General features: G+C 36.7%; 1 protein-coding gene across 6 annotated transcripts in view; it reads right to left on the bottom strand.

Moving 5' to 3' along the window:
• The window catches only part of NSD2 (nuclear receptor binding SET domain protein 2), a 99,482-nt gene that overhangs the window by 33,323 nt on the left and 47,798 nt on the right, over nt 1-18,361 (bottom strand). For all 6 annotated transcript variants that reach the window (XM_085059613.1, XM_085059612.1, XM_085059615.1 and 3 more), the window contains 5 exons: nt 10,984-11,149; nt 7,205-7,371; nt 6,335-6,826; nt 1,881-2,025; nt 781-858 (listed from right to left, as the gene is read on the bottom strand). In XM_085059613.1, the coding sequence (XP_084915739.1) occupies nt 781-858; nt 1,881-2,025; nt 6,335-6,826; nt 7,205-7,371; nt 10,984-11,149 (1,048 nt within the window). The remainder of the gene's footprint in view (nt 1-780; nt 859-1,880; nt 2,026-6,334; nt 6,827-7,204; nt 7,372-10,983; nt 11,150-18,361) is intronic.

The following is an 18,361-nucleotide window of genomic DNA, read 5'->3' as shown; positions in this document are numbered from 1 at the left end:
TAAATACAAAAGGTCAGAGAGTGATCTACAATCCCCTGCCACAGGCTCCACTACTGCTTGCACCTCAACAAGATAGATGAGGGTTTTGGAAGTGGTCTGTTTCATCAAGATGAAATGACAACATAATTACACTCTCCAGTACTCTCTAGTTTATGAAGCTGCAGAGTATTATGAGTATGAAAGTGCAAGTTCCAGAGGCACAAATACGTTAACTGAAAATTGCCCTACAGCTACAAGCATTCTATTCCAGTGGGAACAAAAATCTGTAAATATTAAAAATATAGCAACCTGAAAATATGGATCATTTTCAAATTAATGTTCTTATCTAAACAATCTAGGCATATTCTATGATCAGACTGAATCCACAAAGCAGACTGAAATGGCTCCAGGACAACCTGCTACTTACAAAAAGCCAGCAAAAGAAATCCCACAATATTCTTCCAAGTTTAAGATAAGAGGATTTGAGATAGGGAACAGTTGAACTGACATATTTTCTTCTGTAGGTAACTATAAATGTACACAATATATGTACTAGAAACACCTGGTACAGGTACAATTTCAATTACATTTCTTGCAATATGACACTGAGGAAGGTGAACAAAATTCAGAACTACAGTGTTAAGATATTTAATTTGGGATCCATTAAAGTTCTAACGTCAAGGAAGACAACATCTGAGATAAAATAAAGAGATTATGATACGTGAGTGATTACATAAAAAAATACACTCCATAGCTACTTATAATGATGAGCTATTTGCACACAACACAAATTTCAATTACTTCTGGATCTTGATCTCCTTTTAGGTGAGTCTTGAAACACTTTACGTTTGGCCTCTCCAATATTCTTCAATGATGAACCTTGAGAGATACAGAATGTGGTTTTTTTTTAAACTGATATCCAAATATTTAACACTTAAAATTTAAAGTTAAAAACTTTTCAATTTTCCACAAAATGATGTTATTTCACACACACACACAGATAGTTAACAAAACTGACTGCCATTTTTATACAAGTTTTTCCAAGTCTCACAAACTTTCAAACACTCCCTCTCATTCTTGTCATTGCCCAAAGCAGCACCTGTTGGCTTCTAATACTTCCATAATAAGTCTTCTTACAGTGCTGTAAAGCCATTTAAATTTGAAAAATGATAGCTAGTTAAATTTGATAAAGTTCACACAAAGGGCAAACTATCTTCCTCATCCTTTTGTAAATAAGTGACTCCAAACCCCCTCAAATATTTTGTGAAACAATCGAGACTGTTCATGAAAACCAAACACCAGAAAACAGCAAGAAAAAAATGAAAGGAAAAAAAAAAATAAAGTATTTGCAATCTTGTACAAAGTCCTAAAAAGTCTGAGTAGCACAATAAAATGCCAAATGGATGAAAGTTTCAGAATAAAGTTTGGAATAGTTCTTCCTGAGTTGATGATGATGTGAAGTAATACACTTTAGGTATACATGAAGAAAAGCTGCAGCACTGATTAAAATTTTTAAACCATTTCTAACTGTTCTATAAAACCATCTCAAATTTTACTAGTAGTAACACTTCATCTTCCCTTTCCACCATCCACTCGTAACAAGCAGTGGATGCAATGGCAGCTGCTTATGGGCAGAAGAAGAATGAGAAATCAGCAATGTCTAAACAGCAGAAGGTTTACATATAACAACTTTTCAGAACAATGAGCAAGAAATGTAGACTTCATGGGTTGCGTTTATTGTAACCATTGGCATTCCTTTGCTATTGGCACAAACACCAAGAATTAAAACTGGAAAACAGTGAAAGCTGTTTTCCCTACAGGGTCTCAAATATGTGCTTAGTTTTAACGCCACTATGTATATCAAATTTAGTTAGAGTACACTAGCACAGTTTTACGTTTACCAGAGTCTTCTTCAGATTTGGGAGAGGTCACTATGGCAAACTTTGTGTTATAGCGAGCTTTCTGTTTTTCACTAAGCATGTTCCACTGCGATTCGAGCAGCTCTTCAATCTCCTCACATGAAGCATCTGGATGTTCAGCAACCACCTATACATGCAGAAATAGGGTTGAATTAAAAAAAAGGTGACCATTGGAAAGAATGGTGTACATACTTCCATCACTTTGGAAAACTGGATACAAACAAGTTTTCTAATATTTCTGCTGTAGATGGAACTAGAATAAAACCTTCTGTATCCAGTTTTACTTTGAAAACCACTTCTCTGTGTTTTTAAAAAAAAATCCACTAGCTTATTGAGAAGTATTAAGACTGATTTTGGAAGTATCTATTTGCTTTTTAACATTTAAAAAATGGAATAAGTGGAGTAAGTATGAATCTTGTCCTGTGGTCATTCAAAAATAATGTGTCTTGCTTATCAATGAAAGTTACATCTATACCACAAACAACAGGCAAGCAATATGGGAATATACACTTGCCTAGAAAGAATCCATCAATTCATAGCAAAACTCATTAATCATTGAACTCAGAACACCTATTTCAGCAGAGAGATTTACACAAGTTAGCATCTGATGCAACGTTTCCTGTATTGATTCATTATTTTTGTATTACATATACGAATACTAGGAACACACAAGCTGGCATCTTTTTAAATGTTATGAGGAGATGTAATATCCATCAACATTGAGTTTAATAGTTTCTAGAAGTTTATTCAACAGAAAAAATTACAGCATTAAAAAGAAAAAAAAAATCTCCCAAATTCCTGAAGTATACCCCTACTTCTACTTAAGGAAAATTAAGTTTAAAAAAAAAAACTTGAAAAAAAATAAGGAAAATTTGATTAATCATAAAAGTCAAAAAACTCTACAATTGTACAGAAATGAAATACTACCTTTAAAAACAATCCTCATCTAATGCTGGGTAATGACCCAGCATTCTTCAAAATCCTGAGTATTAGAACTGATTCCCCAAGAACACAGAGCAAAATAAAAACTAGGTCAAGAAAGCCAATTATTCAAAGAGCAACACCGTTCAACAGAGCAGAAATACAATTTTTCTGGTAAGGTGAAACGATTAAACCTAATTTCTTAGAATTTAGGGTCTTAAATCTACATTTTCAGTTATCAAACAAGATGCAAGTGTGACTGATGCTTTTCCAGATGTTAAAATAGTTGCAGTACCTTCCTTCCACTGTCAGTGTCTACTATGGAAATCCATGCTTTAATTTTTCTCCTAGTAGAGTACTAAGAATTCTCTTGCTTCTATCTGGCATAATCCATCTGTATAAGGCTTGAGGAATACAATTACCCCTGGAAGCCTCTACTCGAAGTTTGATTAAAATCCAACAGCTGGATTCACATCATTGAAAAGGAGGAACATAGATACTCCCTCCCAGAAATCTCACTTCTTCAGGATATGAAATTACCATCAATTTTGACTGTTGTCACAAATGTACAGACCATTGTGCTCAGTGAGGGCACAGGAAATAACTCCAAGAAATAACAAGATTTCCTCAGACAAATGAGATACACATTACCTCCAGTCTCAACAAAATAAGAATAAAAATAACTTCCAACTGATGAAAAGTACTGTGAAATGACAAGGAAAAGACACTCATAATTCTTAGTGGTGAAGGGATCCTTGCAAATAAGGCCTCCAAGGAAAATGCTCAGTAGTCTTCTCCAAAGTCTCCCTGCTAGTGAAATTCTTCCTTAATTTTCCTCACAACAGACTCAAGGCCCAAATCAATCAATGTAAACAGTGTAGCTGTCTGTCTCTCACTTGAACAATACCTTTAACTCCAGTCAGCCACTCCCTTCTGATGATTACTAGACTTATCTTTTTCACAGGGGAAGCACATTAGAATGCCAACAGTACAAAATACATCTTTACTCCTTTGGTAAAAGCACAAAATACTTAATGCGTCACTACAACCACAACAGCGCTCCAAGCTTTCAGCACCTCCCTCAGGGATGTGGGAAGTGTGCCTCTTAAATAATTAAAAACATTCTCCAGCAGTAAAATAATAGTAAAATTAAAACGATGTATGAATCCTACTACCACACCAAGCCAGACTCCAAGCAAGGCACAGCAAAAATGGCTCTACTTTTAACAGAACTTGTGATTATTCAGGGGTCCCACAGGTGAAGTCTTCAGTCACCCCTTTCACTTCCCTCCCTTCCCAAGACTGGGGCCAGAGAGCCTCTTCTGGGTCCGTAATCTTCCTTTTTTCCAAGTTTCTACATGCAAATACTAAGATAGCTATACACTAAACTCTTCAAAGCCACCAATACAAGTAGCTCAAAACCAGGTTTGTTTTTCAGCCAACATTATCACTCTTTCTAAAGCAACAGAACATCTACAACACAACAGAAGAAACTGTTGGGTGAAAGCCATGCAAGTTGAACCAGGTAAGGCTAATGGAAGGGGACACTCCACATACTAGATTGGATACAATTTCCACCTTCCAGCGATGGGACAAACACACCATTTTAAAAGCAACATGAAAGGCAAAAAGCATAAATATCTAAATTCATATTTCCTCCCTTTGCCTGTCAAATTCCAATCAAGAGAAAGGAAAGACAGGTCCTTCTGCCTTGATGATCAGTTAGAGGTATCTACAGCTTTCACAACCTAGTTCTGTTCTACCCACAGAAGTGTCTCTGTACCCGTTAGAATGGATCACACATCCTGGCAGATTTGGATTTTCATGACAGATCTTATTAAAAGGTATTCTAGACAGAAATGGTTTCTTCTCTCTAAAGGTACGTAGTATTTTTTAACTTACTTCCTTCTACTTAAACTTTGTGCAACATTAGCCACTATCATCAGTGTAAATTTGAAATTGAAGAAAGCTTTTCAATTTCCTGAAATGACACTGAAGACAAAGCATTTCCTCAATTTCCTATATTCTAACAGTCTTCATATTTTCTATCTATTAATTTGAGAATTACAGTACAACCATAGAAGGGAACAAAGCCTGATAAACTGGCGCAGAAAACAGAAATCTTATACTCTCAGTATGTCTCTTCTCTTGCAAGGTATGTTTGGCTGAGAGTCCAAAAAGCCAGCCATCATAATCTCATTTCTTCCAGAGAAGCAATTTTATGTCTCAATATCGCACAAGACTTCTTGCTACACACATTGAAGGCCAAGGAAATTCCCTCCCGCAATGTCACTTACAAAAGAATTGTAAATAAAACTCATGGGCCTCCAACATGAGACAGATGATTTACCCATACAGCTTTTCATAATTAATATGTCAAAATCTGTATTTAATGCTCTGGCTACAAACACATTTCCTTTCCAGAGCCAGCAAACTGCAATGCCAGTGCTTTTCTCACTTTAACCAAAGCCACTAAAAGGTTCATGTAACACTATGCCCATTTTCATTCTCAATATAAGCTTAAATTTCAATGACCTAATAAGATCCCAAGTTGAACCACAACTAATTGACTTCCATACAACAGAATCTGCTTTTCAATATTTCTTCATAAAGTTTACATCTATTAATATTTTTCTAATACAAATATGCTATAATGACGTCAACAATTCAGTAGCTAAAGAGCATGACAAAGTCACCACTAACTTCCTGATCTTTCTGTGAGCAATACGTTATAGTACAAATACAAGAAAACATAAGAAGTCACATTAGCTTCAGATCATGGAATAGTACTGCAAATGGAGCAGAAGTTTGTAAGGAAGAAAAATGATGGTCATGATTTTAAAGTAATGAACTACACCAGCAGTACTGCTTTTACACTTTAAAGTTTTCCTAAAAAAATGTTGCTATTAAGGTATTTATTTATTCTACTTTGTAGTGGAGTATAAGTGCCTCAAGGGGACCTAGTTTCTGTCCCAGCAGATTGCACACACTGACAGGGATTTTCACAAGCTTTGGTACATAGCTTCTTTTGAAGCTCAGCAGAAGGTTCCAGGTAAGTAAATGAGGTTTTGAGGTGTTCAAAGATAAGGGAACACACAGAAAGAATTAGCCATGGCCTCAAAAAATGTAAAATCTATCTACAAGCAGATTGCCATAAACAGCATAATCTTTGTTATATTTGCCTGAGCATATATGTATGCACATCTAAGGTATTTTACATAAGTTAACTACAAAATATGGCTAATACAAAGGACTGTTAGATAATGTGGGAAGACACTAACATAATTTGTGCTTGAAGTGCAAAGGCAGTATCACCATCTTGTTCATTTTGCTCACCTTCATTCCCTTCTTTCCCTGTTTCTGTCTAGACTAAGATTTGATGCAGGCATACCTTGTCAAACCCAGATTATTATGGATTGTGCAGTAGTAACCAATTTTTGTTTACTAAAGTAGTTTCTTCAAGTAGAGAAATTAGAAGAGGCAAATAACAATAATAACAGTTGAAAAAGACTAACCTCATCTCTGTGCTTCTGACAGAAGACCAAAAACTGAGATACTGCATCGCCCTTTCTGCTTCGTGGAGTAGACGCTGGAGTTTTCTTTCTATTGAGAGGGGAGCCTATCCCTCTTTTGGATTCTGCCTGTTCAGATGACTTTTGAGGAGTAGTATTCTTATCCTCCAACTGACTGCTGTCTTCAATATCATCAGCAGCAGACAGTTTTGATGTCCTTCTCCTCCTCTTGCTAGGAATGCCAGACTCCTTCATGGATTTCAGATTTGGAGTGGTTTCTTCATTTGAGTAGGATGACTCATCCATCTCCTCCAAGGGCTCCACCGCAATGCCAACCTCCTTGGCCACTCGAGGGTTAAGGTGAGGTCTGTCCCTGACATAGATGAAGGTGTACTTGGCCTTGCGCTCCTCCACTGTCATGCTCGCTGCTTCACTGGCTTGCTTCACACCCATCTCCCACTGTGGCCGCAGCTTCCCTGACACAGGCTTTAGCATCTGCAAGAGGAGACAACAGCGTGAGGAGTCTGCCCACTTTGGATTTCAAAATGCTGACATTAACACAAAACAATTCCGAGAGACTAAGTGTCATGCAGATGTGTAATTCAGAGTTCACAAGGAGCTGTATTTGATAGTACTGACAGCACGCATGAATCCATGACAAAGCAGAAGAGTACTAATATTTACACAGTAACAAACAGTGGTAAATCACCCCATCCTTTGCATCTGTAAATGAAACATAAGACTGCAAGCTCCTGTAAAACAAGCTACCTTTAAGATTTCTATAATATATATACCTATATCTATTATATCTGTACATACCTGTAACACTGAAATAAAAAGTTGCAAATCTTGTCTGATTTGGTAACCTCTTACCTTTACTTTCTCTGATTTATTGAGGGCTTGTCTTGCACTCTCTTGGCACAATTGTTCATACTGGTCTTTTTCTTTGAAGGGCACCAGGCTCTTCTCAAATATCCAGGCTCGTTCTGGGGCATCTCCAAAAAACTGCACATGATATTGGCGAAAATTCTTTTTCTGTCCTGAAAATAAAAAACATGAATTTAAGATACAACTCTGGTAGTGCTCTGCACTTTCAGACTTGAAGTCTGTAAGCTGCTACAGTTACCATAGCAAAAGGACAATAAAACTGGATAACCTTTCAAAAACCCACTTACCCAGCCTGAAAGTCCCTGAGATATAATGTATGAAGTCTGACCCAAAAGCCCAATAGTTCAATTCTCAGCAAAAACATGCCCGGCTAAATTAACTCGAGGTTACAATCACCTTTCATTTTTCCACATATATTAACTTACATGTAGGTCTGGGTGCTTCTGAAAATGCATTGAGTATCCATTTCTCAATGAGCACTGAGAAAGTTCCACACCTTTAAGAGCTTATGTGCTCAGTCTCCTCTCTGAGCCCCCTAAACATTATCTTTTAATATTCTTAAACAGAGACGCACACTTCATCTCCTTTTAGCCCTTGCAATCAAGGTAATCAAGATTTTTCAGGAATCAAAGAAATCAATAAAGAATTTGGCTGGCAGAAAGGAGGGTGGAAGGATATGAGAACAATTTTGAAACCTAAATAAGAAACATTTATTCTTCTAAAAATAAAAATATTCCCTTTTTTTCCTTAGAAAAGAGGAATATTGTCTCACTGTGGTACGATATAGGCATACAACCTTCCCCTTCCAAAGCTCTCAGCTATTCTACAGAGAAGGGGGAAGACACCACATTCAAAATTCATCAAAGAGTTCATAGGTAACAATGAATTTCTCAAAGGCAGAGGTAATAGATCAGACTTAAGACGTCCTCTAACACCTCATTCATTAGAAATTGCATATTTACTAAGTGTTCAAATTAGGGTTTCATTTAAAAATAGAGAAGGTTTTAACTGTGATGACCTGCACATCTGTGTTTGTAACTTCAATCCTGCTAGATCAATTATGCTCCCTACAGTATCTGTGGTTCCTCCAGTGTCACCACATCAGTATGTCCAAAATGCAGACTGGACAGCAGAGGAGCTCTGGTAAGGATGGACACCCAGTAAGTACAAATAACAGCCACAATTCTCTGTTACAGGTGTCTTCAAACTAGGTCTAGATTCCTCTAAGTTATTCATACACACATTCATGTATTCCGGCTTAATCAGCAAATACATCTAGATGATTGCTTCTTGCACTATTGTTGGGGTTTCTAGACTTAGAACTTTCTTTTTGTGGTGATTCAGTCAACAGTTTTTTCTAACAGGAGTTTGATCTTGTCATAAGATGTGGCATCTGGAAGGGTAATATGAAATCAACCTAATTAATGGTATGGACAGAAATTTTAATATGTATCTGTAATGTTTCATAACAATTACAAACACACATATATATAAAAACATATATGAGAACTACAAGAACAATGATGACTCATCTGAGATCAGGTATGGGAATCTAGAGTAATGGCACAAGGAGTCTTGGGATTGTAAACATCACACATCCAATCAGTAGTCTAATATATGCTTCATTATTGCATTGTCAGAAACAATTCTCTTGCACAGTAATTACTTTGTCCTCATCAAGAAAATGTTTAAAAAGTTGTTTAAATAGGGACTACAGAGCTCTAATGACTAAATCTGTCTATGATGAAATAAGGGGTACCATTTGTATTTTACCAGGCTGCCCTGTCTGCATACAGAGATGCCACAGACTACATTTACAACCACCTGTAAAGATCTGCCAACAGCCCATTGCCAACAGACAGACACTGTTCCTTCTGCAGTGTAATGCTGTACAGCTGGGACTGCCTAATTAAGGAGACTAAGTAACAGTGCCTACCACTAGAGTCACTGAACCTAGTGTGAAACTTCAGGTATCCTCTGAGAACTGAATTTATACCAATGCTCCTGGATAAAATAACGGCATTCATTAACAGCTGTTACACAGGGAAACATCATTTTTGGCCCACAGAATCCTGAAACAACTCGCTGTTGGCAGTTTGGGAGAGTGTTCTGGGAACCCACCACTTCCCTGGTGCTTCTCTGTATCTGAGCATCTGTGGTTGACCACAGCAAGGGACAGGATATTCAATGAGGTGGTGCTTCAGTCTGACTCAGTACAGGCTTTTTTACACAAAACTGTACTTCCCACAAGTTGAAAGTTACTAATTTTTATCAAGCCTGATCAGCTGGAATGATCAAATCAAGTATCAACATCCAGAAATTCAGACTGCTTATAAACACTTGATCCTAAGCCAAGAAATGAGAAATACAGAGATGTAGCTCAGTATTTCTACAAATCCTTGATAAAAGAACTTTACTATTTCCAAGAGGAGACTTTTGATAGTGCCTCAGTAATAAACAATATGGGGAAGGTAAGACTGGAAATCCCTACTGATGGAAATACACACATCAGAGAGCATTTACCAGTTAGGATGGTTGCTCAGACCCAGACTAAACTCCTCAAGGAAAAGGCAGGCTCAAACCAACTCCAGAGCAAATAAGAGAAATAACCATCATCCATATTACTTGAAAGAGAAGCAAGTTAACATCACAAAGTATGTGGGCTCTTCTTTCTGTTCTTGCTCCACAGATTGCATTCAGACATTTGCCATTGGGTTTTGCTGTTTCTGTAGTTTCTGACAAAGAGCTACCACAGAGATTCTTAATAATGAAACATAACTTTGCTCCTTTCAAGGAACAGAGTAATTGTTAGGAACAAATAAACAGCTCTACTACTCTCAAAATCCAGCTCTTTATGTCATAATAGACCTGCTAATCCAAAGACTAAAAATGACAGGGACTGCCTGATCCAAACTCTGAAAGACTGCTAAAAGGAAAATTTGTCTGAGGAGTCTGTAGCAACTATTCTAGCAACTGTATTATGAATGCTTGAAAGGATTCTCACAAAGCCGTTTAGTTTACTACCAATGTTGAATCTAGCTACAATCTTAGAGATATTCATTCAATTTGTTCTTAAAACCTCTTATGAATGAGATCAGACTATTTCTCTGGGCAATCCACCCTAATGCTTCACTACACCTTCAGCACTTCCAAGTCTTTCTTACTGTGTGGTCTAAATGTTTACTGTACTAAGCCTCAACAGTTTCAGGTATCAGAAAAGAGAACAAAGGTGCAAATGAGATTAAGAAATTGTAGAGATTCATACCTAAAACTTTCATTAACACTTGGTAGTTTCTGCATTTGAAATCAACCAATATTGTCAGTAGAAACCAGTATTGACTCTATGAATCAGAGAAAACTTAGCTGCCTGAATTATGGATTGCTTTTTGCAAACCATAACCATCAGCAATATTTAATTCCCATCAGCTTTAATAAGATTTTTAGCCTGTATCAATTCTCCAAGCATCTCCACAAAAACAATGGAAAACACTATCAGGTTTGTTTTTTTGTTGTTGTTTTTTTTTTTTTTAACAAGACTCCACACAGTTTTACAGATCACAATTTTAGCATCTTCCAGAGAAACACTGAGTTAAAAGACACACTACTACATGTTCAAGAATAGCATTTACAAGATTTTAATATTCTTATTGACAAGTTGCTGATTTAGCTATTGATCAACTGAATAGATGAAGAACAGATTTTTTTCAAAGCAATCATTACGTATACCTGAAGAAATCTGAATGACTGTAGCATCACTGACATACCTTTTAATTTAGTGTAGGAATGGAGAACAGGATCAGCAGAAACCATGCATGGCCACCATGGGAAACCAGACACTTTTGACCACACTAGATCTCCTATATTATACTTCAACAGATGAACTTTTTCCTCTTTGATGGTGCTTTGAGTTGGATCTCTCTTAGCAGGAACCTTAAAAGATACAAAGAAAAAAAAAAAGCCAAACTGATCATCATCTTTCTTCAGATATGCACCAGGATTACAAAACAGAACAAATAAAAAAGCCAACCCACAGTTCATACTCTGTAAAACATTCTTATTATATGTGAAAAAATACAGTCGTAATAGAAGGAGGAAAATAAGAAATAGTTCGTAAGAATAAAGTGCTGTCATGTTTGCTGATAAACAGTAATTGCATTTCATGTGTAATATAAACTTTAAGCTTCAAATCATGACTTTTGTTCTCCAACAGTGAAAAAAATCCACATTCCAGTTACAGTTTTGTTTTTAATTAGAAAAATTGGCAAGTAAGCTGTGGTTTGCCTTTATCTTTTCAAATAACTGCTGAGAGACCATAAGGAGGGCTTATTTTAATTTCAAATACATTATCTGAGCACTGGATGTAGATATGGAAGAGACAACCTCTCTCTGTATTGAATGTTATTAATCAAGTTAAGTGCTATACACACAAATGTACTCTTAGATTTTTTTTTTTAAATCTCAAAAAAAACAAAACCAAACAAAACCCCAGACTAGAACAGGCTGAAATACTGTCTATGTCTGAATAGAAGCTACATAAATAATCAGTTTCAAAACCCCAAACCCTCCATCTTTCAGCTGTTTTTTCATATACTGAGAACTTGTAATATGAACCATTCCCCACATCCTTTTGTGAGATTTTTTTCTGTTCCAGTTCTAGCAGTATACGTTTTTGAGTGCTCTGTTGATGCTCTAAAGCTATTTTAGCTATTGGAAAACAATTACAGAACTATTTCCACTTCAAGGGATAGACTGAACTACAATGGAGTTTTGTGTTCCCCTATGACAGACACATTTTTACTATATCATAATGAAGTTCAGCAACACAGACATCTATGCACCAACTAAAACCATTTCAGAGTTAGCTGCATTTTGTCTTTTTGGCTTCATCTGTTCTGTTGGATATAAATAGAGTACACCTTTATCTAGGTAAAGCAACAACTCTGTAAAAACCACAGCAGGTGTCCTATTACAGACATCACATATTTCATAAAAATCACATCTTTTGAATCTCTATCTTAATTTTCTAGTATTAAATTCCTATGCAACATGTATCATTCATCTTGTGTAGTACCAGCTCAACATTCAGAAGGCAAACTGGAGCTTCGGGTTTTCACTGGATTTAATGTTAGTGGCTGGAGCAAAATTATGTTTTAAAATTAATTAGTAGTGGCAAGAGGGAAGAAAGAAGAGTGTTAAGAAAGCAGAAATCTAGACTTTAGAAAGAAGTACTTGGAGCATTACACTGAATTAGGGTAGATCACTTCACCTTGTACAGATTTTCAAATCCAGAAAATACTACCATAAATAATTACACATTATTTTTCAAACACAAACTACTAAAATCTCTGACATGCTTCAACTGCACAGAGATTTATCTGCAACTCAAACATAGATATAGACATACATCCAGTCAAAACCCCTAAAATTTAACATACTCAGAAATCTTTTCCTCAAAGCTTTTAAAGCTCAGCTTGGTAAACATACACGAAGCCATGGCATCTGATTGCTAAGGACAATTACTCATCCAGTGATTCAGCTTTTCTGATTAATTCAGCCTTGGTTCATGTGACTCCAGCTACAGCTACAGTTCCCATGTCTCAAGGTTTTTGGCTGTCTAAGGATTCTCTAAGACTGTCAGAAAACCCCTCCTGAGAGCTTGCCTCAAGTCCAGCACTCTCAACACGCCAGAAAGATTCCAAGCAGATGTGAAAAACCAAATACTCCTTCCAGCAGTTAAACATGATGTGCAAAGTTATGCTTAAAAGCTAAAAAATTAAGAAACCCATATGTCAGGGGCAGATCTAGAAAAACATTAATCCTAAAACACACAAACCAGCTTCAGCATTTCAACTGAGGAAGCAGGATGGAATTTTTTTTAAGTAAGTCAACTTTTCAGAAATGCAAAAGTTACTCAGCATTCGTAAACTCATTTTTAATTTATGAGTCCCTGTATTCTTCAGAAAGTGCAACTAAGCTACAAAGATTTATGATTCCAGTCTGAGAGGGAGCTGGCTGGAATAATGAAAAGGCTCTTGCAGTGCTTCTTACTGCAGCATAATCTAAAAGGGGTGGCCGTACAGGGGTGACTATCACATTCCAGTGTGTCTACAAGCACTTCACAAAATTTTAAAAATGCCCAGAATTCCTTCACTATACTGGATCATGATAAAAAACTTGAAAATGACAGGCTCTGACAAAACCTGAAAAGTTTACCTATGCTAGACGTGGTGTATTTATATTTTCTTCTATTAATAAAACGTTCATACTTTAAAAGACTGGCAAAATACAGCAAAGAATTCTACATATGTGACTTACCAAGAGCCCTCATATGAGATTATTTAAAAGCCTAGAGAAAATATCACCACGAACTTGCTCACTTCCATCTTACTTTCCCACACCACTCTGGTTTTTAGTTTGATTTTCTCATTCTGGGAATTGCTCTGATGTATTCAATAGGTATCTCAACAGTAAACAATGAGGTGCAATTCCTGGCATGTACTTTTGACATGCAGCTGCAGGACATCAACAGCTTCTTCAACACATCTTCACAGAAACACTTTTGCAAACCAAATGCAGTTATATGTATAGATTTTACTTCAGTATCCAGGTAGGTTTTTTAATTATTGATAGGAGGGGAGAAAGAAATAATTTCCAAACAAATTGGCCACCCAGTCCTTTGATAGCATTTGTCTTGTATAATGAGGGCTGGAGCTTCTTTATGAGACAACTTGTATTCTCTGCATTTTTAAGGAATATGAGATCACAGTCAAGTTACAAAGTGGTATAGAGAAAAAGTAATTTGGCTTGCAGCTTCTTTTTCCCCCAGAGGAAAAGAGAAATTGCTGTTTAGGGAAGTTTGGACTCATAATATGCAGTCAGACAGCACAGGGCATCTGACTGAACCCATGGAAGATGGAGAGGCAGGACTGGAAACACAGTCCTGGTGGGCTGTGCCAATGCTCTAGAAGACAGAGAACACCTCCTCTTGCAAGACCTGACCAATTGCTCCTGTGATGATACTGAAGCAAACAAAGATGGAAGACTCCTGGTTTAGAGCCAATCTGTAAAGCAAGAAATGATCATACTACTTATATAAAATCAAACAATATAAAAATAAAACTATTTTAAAACCTTCCCCTCAAATTTTGACTCCTTATGTCTTTTTAATGACTTCTTGAAATTGTTCTCACTTGCAATTAGACCTCCTATCCATAAATGCCAACAGGCTTCCTGCGTTGCAGAGGAGCACAGAACACTCTGGTTCTGCCACTGCTAAGTCAGTGTGGACTGCCCTGTCTATGCCCCACACCATTACCTTTCACTGCAGTTTTGCCAGAATTAAAACCATTTAATTGCAGAACTTCCTCCAGCTCTCCTTCCTGTATTATAGGCAAGCTCTGCAGCCAGAGGGAACTCCCATCCCAGTCACCTTAGCCGCAAACTTTAAACCAGTTATGCTAAACTTAAAAAGGAAACAGGTTGTGATCAGATTACTTCTCTACTTTAAGGAATTTGAAGGGTTTTTTCCCCTTTCAAACACAAGACTGAAGATAATTTACATACATGGGCAATTGAGGCTGAGGTGAGCAGGTGATGATTCCACACAGACTAGTCCTAACACTGAATACAGAGACCATTCCACAGCTCTGCACTACTCAGTATGAGAGCAGATATTCTCATATATTCTCAGCAGACACAGACATTCTTGACTTTCTGGAGTAATGAAACACTTGCTTGGAAAGGCAGCTAGATGGATTTTAAGTTAGTTTTGTCCAGGAGGACATGGAGTGTGAAACGGAGTAATTCCTTTAGAGCAACTGAGTTTTTCTTTGACAAATTATGCCTTGAAGAGTACCAGCATCCTCAAAAACTCATCTGGAACAGCAGCTGCAATAGGCTGAGAAGAACTGAAAAATAAAACAAAATTTAACATGCCTTTCCTCTTCTTTAACATATCACAGATTTGTTTGTCATTTCCATCAGCACTTTCACAAGCAATGAGTGACAGGCAGATTGACAAGAATTTACAATGCTTCTGTCAGCATTCTACCAGCCCAAAGAAGTGGCTTGGCCATAGAAAACACTAGTGTTTAATTAACTTTGGCTACACTTGATCAAAAGTATCCAATCAACTTCCACTTAGTTCTGAACTGCCTAATGAATATGATGAGACAAGAACACCCCATGAATAAGAAGTCATTTCAAAGCTTAAAAGTATTGTAAAATGATCAAAACCAAACTGAATTTAAGGACAGCATCTTTTCTGTACTGAGAGCTTTAGGTTTGTTTGTAGACTTTGCTATGAAAACACCATGGATGAGTGTTTAGTAAACACGGGATGAAGGTATTTTTTTTCCAAACACCTAGAAGGTTTATTAGGTGGTGTCAGATTAAGATTACTGTATCCCTGTTAAAAGTACTCAGTGGTATTTTGTGTGTATTTCAGCTATTTTTGTGTATATCCTCATGTGCACACATATGCAAGGAATCATAATCCTTCCAAATTACTGCAAATTACCTTGAGCATCTAAGAGCTACTTCACTATACAAACTTAAAAAGCTACAGAAATCATTAAAAAACCTTCCTCTGTTAATCATCACAAACAGATTATACAAAGAACAATGCTGAGATTTGGTGAAGAATATATCACAAGAATTTATATTCTTCTCTGTGTAACATAACTAGGAAGTACATACTGAACAGCTTAAGCTGCAGATATCTGGTATTTCCCTTTCACTTTTCATTTTCAATTCAGTTTCACTCTGTACCAAGAACTTCCACTTTCACTATAACAGAAAGCCCTGCTACAAACAGACTGCTGGAGGTCTGATTGCAGACCTGGATAAAAACCAAGCTACTCACATTACAAAGAAACTAAACTAAATTATCAAGGTCCCTAAACAGAATATATGCAATTAAAATGCATTTTGAATCCAAGTTAGAACACACAAACTTAGCAAAATGTATTTCTCTCGTATGGAAAAAGATAAGATTTACCATGGAAAAAACTATGATTGCTTGCTGATCAAATCCACGTTATTTTTCTGTTCCTGCTATCTATTTGTGCTGTGCTTTGTCAGCTAAAACTCCTGCTTTCTCTCTTCTCATGGACTTGTGTAATGAAAATGAAAGTGAAAACATTTTGTCTTGCCTTGCCTGCCTATCAGCACAGATGTAGAACTAAGGAAACAAGGAAATTTCCACAAGCGAATGGTTGTAGAGCGAACTTCAGTCAGAGGTCCAAGAGAAGTGGTTGGTTTGTCTGGAGAAGAAGGGAGCAACAGAATAAAAAAGATTTTTTTTAAAATATTATTTTGCTGCTTGAGTTCACCAATGACTAAGGACACTATAACCTAAAAAATGAAAAACCAAAGTAACAGGACGACAATCCCATGCTTTCCTTCCTCAAAAAAACACCGTAACAATTACGTTCTCAGAAAAGCTCGTTTCATGAAAAAATTCATGAATTTTGTATGACAAATCAAGCTTCAGCCTTCAGTCAAAGGAACCCAGGGATGCAGCTACTGTCCCAAAGAGTAATGTCCTGTCAGTCCAGACAGAGAAATGGCTGCTTCTCACTCTGTGACTGAGGACAAAAATCTCATTAACTCAAATCACTTCAAACCCCAAAACTACAATTACAGCTGATCAAAAGCAATGCAAACTCCTCAATATGTACTAATTCTTCAAATGAAGAAATGTGGCAAGTTAAGTCTGTTAAGAAATGGCCATTGCTTACTCTAAGTGCATCTGTCTAAAAAAATACAGTATCCTCACAACCCTAACTGCCTAAGTGAGTTTTAATTTTTTTAGAAAGATTATAATTCACACTTTATAGTAAATCTGTTTATCCCCAAAGGGCTTTAGGGGACATATGCTTATCCAAATTGCTCTTGCTTTCTGGGATGTTGGGGGAGTATATTTAGATATTAAATGACAAGTAACTGAATACATTAAGACCAAAACCACAGTTTTTTTTCAACTGTTATATTCTGTTTACTATGTAATGGAAGAATGCTGTGCAGTCACAAACTCGGCAAACCACTGCCTATGAAGAGAATGTTTCAGGCAGACTAAAGAGTAAACCAGAACATCACAAGGTTAAGGGAAAATGTGGCATTATTACTACAAAATGGAGAAGGATGAGGAAACATGAAGAAAGAAGCAGTGAATTGGCTAAGTTTTATGTTCCATCTTCAGTAAAGCAGAAGAGGACACTTCAGTAGAGCATTCAAAAGACTGCAGCTCCCCAAAGGTCATTGCATCCATATCTGCACAATTAAATCTGCAACAATCTCATAAAATATACATTGAGGTAAAGACTACTGAGGGGAAGAGGACATGAAATGTCTACAGGAAAACACAAAAGTAAACAAACTCTACCCTAAATTGGTTTTTAAGTTTTTCAGATTTCTAATTGTTTTATGCCAAGCTAGAGATTTAACTAAAATTTTCCAAATTCAATTTTGAGAGCAATTACATGAAACGTATTTCATCAAGCTACCTTTCATTTTCTTCTATTACGAACCACTTACTCCATTTCTTCTATTGCTAAAAGGGGGTCAAATCTGGCAGTGCAAAAAATTATGCTTGCAGAAGACAATGTATTTTCATCTTCCTGCCACAACCAAGCTTTTTCTTTTCCTCAATGTGCTTAGATGGTAAAGCTATGAAATAAGGTCAAAAATGCTGAAGAAAATCACTGGAGATGTGAAAACTCTTCTGTGCTGGCTGAGGCTGTTTGAAACCAAATACTAAGTTTTATGACAATAGGTTTGTTTCCTCTGTTTCTTCCCACAAACTCATCTGAAGCAGTTTGTGGACAGCAGGTTGAGTATGACCATGCAGGACCCTCCTCTCCAGAGGGGAAGCAAACAAGAGACAATAAAAATACATTTAAGTTTAGACAGAGATTCATAATGTAGGTAATGGATTTCAAAACAAGATGGAAGTTCAAATGTGTCTTTCAAATCAAGCAGTAAACTCCTGGTCCCATTTCAATTCTTTTTCTTCTGGCTTTGGTTCCCTTATTATCAAGTCTCTAGCAGATGAGAAATTTCTTTTAGAAGCAAATCTGTCTACTCAAATCAGCAGTCTTCCTTTACCCAAACACTGTATAATCAAGTATTTCAGACATAAAC

The sequence above is a fragment of the Lichenostomus cassidix genome, chromosome 4, assembly GCF_008360975.1.
Source record: "Lichenostomus cassidix isolate B80296 chromosome 4, HeHo_3.0, whole genome shotgun sequence".
Lineage (NCBI taxonomy): Eukaryota > Metazoa > Chordata > Aves > Passeriformes > Meliphagidae > Lichenostomus > Lichenostomus cassidix.
This window is presented reverse-complemented; position numbering and strand designations above follow the sequence as displayed.